General features: G+C 37.3%; 1 protein-coding gene across 2 annotated transcripts; it reads left to right on the forward strand.

The window, feature by feature from the left end:
* The first annotated feature begins 443 nt into the window (after nucleotides 1-443).
* Nucleotides 444-4,345, forward strand: LOC120275146. 2 transcript variants are annotated; one of them, XM_039281648.1, is made up of 4 exons: nucleotides 444-1,304; nucleotides 2,875-3,096; nucleotides 3,495-3,694; nucleotides 3,877-4,345. In XM_039281648.1, the coding sequence occupies exons 1-4, from the start codon at nucleotides 609-611 to the stop codon at nucleotides 4,034-4,036; spliced, it is 1,278 nt and encodes a 425-aa protein (XP_039137582.1). In that variant the 5' UTR covers nucleotides 444-608; the 3' UTR covers nucleotides 4,037-4,345. The 2 variants fall into 2 exon arrangements, with proteins under 2 accessions (XP_039137582.1, XP_039137583.1); XM_039281649.1 differs by lacking the exon at nucleotides 2,875-3,096.

Genomic DNA, 4,345 nt, shown 5'->3' on the forward strand with positions numbered 1-4,345 from the left:
TGACCCTGGTCACACGTGTTAAGCAATCTGGCGAGTTATGCGCAAATCTAACTATTTTCTGAACTTGTTAAAAAAAATTTTTAACTTTAATAAAAAATCTGTTCAAAGGTTGACTTCAACTGATGGATTTTTGCTTGGCCGAAGCTGGGGCCCGGTTCACCCTTTTGGTGAGCCGACCTGGCCCACCAAAACTGTCCGAGAGGTGGGCTGGGCTCCATGTTCAATCATATTAAGGGTTTTTTAATTAAATTTTCGGTACTCCAACTTCATTAAAAAACAAAAATAATTAAAATAATTAAAAAAAAATTCACTGAAGTAAAAGAGGAAAAAAAATCCAACAACTCTTGGGTGGGTGCGAGGAGACGGTTTGAGATACTCTGCCCTCTCATAATAAAAAGGTATCTTCTAGTTCTAGGTGGCAAAAAAAACCTAAAATAAATAAATCAATAAAAAGGGCGGCAGCGCGCGCTTTCTCTTCTCGAGTCCGAAGATCGATGCGATCGTGGAAAAAAGGGCTGTGATCGAGGCGATGAACAGTAGTCTTTTCTTGGGAAGGATTGGGATTACTGGATTAGTAGGGTCAGGGCTTGGGCTGAAGAGAAAAGTTGATGATGATTATGTCTGAGGGAAGCGGCTACCAATACCATGGCCATGGGGCATCCCAAAAGGACAAGTGTGAGGGCACTCCGGCGGCCTCACGTCCTCGCCGGAAAACGAAGAATCCTCCTTCACCGTCTTCTTTCATCCGCGCCACCGTGGACGGCAAAACCATGGTGTTGTCCAAGTTTTTCCCTCTGCCTGCCAATGCATCCGATGTGACGGTCATCTCTAGGAAGGAGGCTGATAGGGCTGCCAGGGCTCGCATTAGGAATGGCCTTCTTCAAGCTCCTCCGCCAAACAAACCTCCTCGCCGGAGAAACAAATCTCCTCCTTCTCCACCTCCTTCACCGCCATCAGCCTCCTCCTATTATATCCGTGCCATTGTTAATGGTGAAACAAAGGTGCTGTCGCCCTACTTCCCTCTGCCTGCTAATGCAACCTCTGTGGAAATAATCCCCAAGAAGAGGAAGGATGACAACACCACCACCACCACCACCACTACTACCAACAACAACAAGAAGAGCAAAGTTTCCCCTCAGTTGACTGCTGCAGAGAAAAAGTCTGATGCTTACAAACGCGTGGACGCCAACAATACTTGGGTTCCTCCAAGATCTCCATACAATCTTTTGCAGGAAAATCATTACTTCGATCCTTGGAGGGTCCTCATTATTTGCATGCTGCTCAATAGGACTACTGGCAGGCAGGTATTATTCATTCTTTCTATTTTTATTTTCTTGTTGAATCATATCAATCTTAATCTTGATGAATTAATCTTGAATAAACAATGCATGATAAAGAAACCTTACATTTTGGACTTGCTCTTGCACATATAATATCGATCTCTGACAGTTGAGTGTCAGGCTGTCAGCCCTGCCTATGTTGCTTGCACAAGCATATTAGTTTTACGTATCAATATGGACAAGGGATTATGTTTTCTCTAAACGGCATGAGGTAGACCTTTATGGGCTCAACTATGCTTTTCCCATGCGTGTTCTGTGGGGGATATTGTTCTTAAGTACATCATCATGTAAATGTATACTGATTCAAACACTTGTCAATAGATAAATAAATAAATAAATAAAACATGAAACCTCTTTTGGTATGTCAAATAGAAGCAATGTTTTCCATGTATATGAATATCATTTTAAACAAAAAACATTATAATTCTTCTCCATTTTACCAAACATTGTTGGTCATATTATTCATGAGACAATTTATTAGTTGCTTGAACATGAATTTTTAGTAATATTTTTTGTTGATTTTAGGAGTGGGTTGGAATTTCTTTCAGTTTACGCTCAAAGGATGTAATGGTGACAGATTTTACACAACAGGGGAGAAAGCAGATGAAAAAGATTACCACTTAATATGTCGTCAACTGATTTTTTAAACTTAATGATCAATATTGGGAGCATCTGTTTGTCTTTGCATTCATGTCATGTTCTTATTTCTGGAATAAAGTGATAGATTCAACTGAAGTCATAAAGCAATTTCCTTGTTGGATTGTTTTGATGAACCCCAATTTAATTTGTATTTAATTGATTGGTCCTTGACCACCATTTGAATGTTATGCTCCTTGGTTGTTTTTTTATTATGAGCTTGTCTAATGCTAACTGGACTAGGACTTTTCCAGACCTTTTCTCATGATATGCATAATCATTGTTTAGCTTGAAGTAGAATCTATTTCATGAGCAATCTTTCCAAGTTCTTCTAAATTCATTTGTTTTGCAACTTAATTCTATGCTACTCTATTTACCTGAAATAATAACCTAGTTAATTGATTTTACACAAACATAAAAATAAAGGTTCACTTAAAATGACATTTGCAGGATTCTTCAAAGTTAATTTTATATGTTCTCCATGTCAAAAACTTCATGCTACATCTTATCTTCTCCTTCATGTTGAAGAACTCAATGTTTTTTCCTCTGTTTCTTTCAGATTAGAGATCAACTTCTTTAAATCTTCTGCAGAACCTTGTGGTGAATCGGCTTCCATGTTTTTTAAATATGCAAGTTGGATGCCTTTAATCTGTGATGGTACCCTAAACAAGTGATGTATTAATATTGTATGATAGAGCAATGTTTTTAAATTTACAAAACTAAGCAAAATAACAAATTGTTACGTTGGTAGTGTAATATCATTTGGGTTGACTTTCCCATTTTAAACATTTATTGTGCTTGCATATTAGCTGATCTTTACACTTTGTTGCATTGAATTTAAGTAAACACTTGTAATTGATTATATGTTCCAAATTTAAACTGTTTGGATAGTTTACAGAAAAATGAACATTTTTCCCTGTTGGCAAAACCCCCGTGTTCTATGTTTGGTGCAACAGCTAACTTTTTTGTTGGAAATAAACCCCTGTCCTGGAAAGCTGAAGTGTCTTCTCTTTTAATCCTCAAATATCTATGTCCAAGTACTCTTTTCCACATCGTCACCATTTTTCCCGCTGAGCATGGCAAATATTTGCCTTCCAGTCAATGGGAGTCATCACAGGAGGTAGCCTATTTTTTGGTTTCTCAAATTTAATCTTTTTCAAGTCTGAAATAAGTGTAGTAAGCGGATGTTTTGTTTCATGGATTGTTCACTGCTTATAATGAAGGTTTTTTATTTTTTTTTGTGACGAACAATTGCGAAAATCTAGCTAAAGTGGTGTGTAAGTATCATGTGTCAAATGCATCCTTTGTTGCAGCACTATTTTTTTACTGAGAGCTTTTTATCTGATTTTCAGTAATTTTGTAGACATTTTAAGTTGTTGAGAATGCATGACTCACTGTTATTCCAGGTCCAACTTGTTTCAAATACCAGAATTTATTTGCTAAACTTAACTAACCAAGGAAGTCAGCTCATGTTTAGATTGTGATAATTGAAAAATAATTCTTTGGATTTCTGTCCAGGTTCGTGAGGCAATACGGCACCTGTTTTGTTTGTGCCCTGATGCTGAGTCAATGGCATGGAATGCTGACGTGGAGGAGATAGAAGAGGTTATACGCGGTCTAGGATTTCAAAAAACTCGTGCAAGAAAGATGAAACGCTTTTCACAGGAGTATCTGAGAGATGATTGGACTCATGTCACACAACTTCATGGTGTTGGGAAGTGAGTAGGACATAGATATTTTTAATTTTCTTCATTTTAATTTTACATTGATGGCTTCTTGAAGAATTGTGTTAGCAACTTCTTAGCATTTGTTTTTCTCCACATTATAGAGTATCATCACACATCACATGTTTTGTGATCTTTTGCTTTTCCTTGACATTTTGTGTACAACAATAATTCAGGTATGCAGCAGATGCATATGCGATATTTTGTGTTGGAAAACCAGAGGAAGTGATTCCACATGACCACATGCTAGTGCCATATTGGAAGTTTCTATGCAACATGCAAGAGGCAGCTGAAAAGACTCTTGGTTTGCAAAATCAACATATGATAAAAGAATAATTGATTAGTGGTCCAATTTATTGTGCCAAGTGCTTTTCATGTCGTGGTATTTACGGATTGTTATGTTTGAAATGCTCCTACAATCTTTAAAATTGTGTTAAGTTTTATAAATTCCATGAAGAGGATATGGACAGTAGAATGTGGTGCTGGCGTTGTAGGTATACTCTTGAAATAGAGCTAGAACACCTTGAAACTGAGTTTGGGGACTAGAAGTTAGATTTTATGGGCCATTGTTTGTTTCGTTCGAATGTCCCTTTTGATTAGCACTTTTCTTGTTCGTACATTATGTTGTTAATTTCCTTCCTGTGA

The sequence above is a fragment of the Dioscorea cayenensis genome, chromosome 14 (assembly GCF_009730915.1).
Source record: "Dioscorea cayenensis subsp. rotundata cultivar TDr96_F1 chromosome 14, TDr96_F1_v2_PseudoChromosome.rev07_lg8_w22 25.fasta, whole genome shotgun sequence".
In the NCBI taxonomy this organism is placed as follows: Eukaryota; Viridiplantae; Streptophyta; class Magnoliopsida; order Dioscoreales; family Dioscoreaceae; genus Dioscorea; species Dioscorea cayenensis.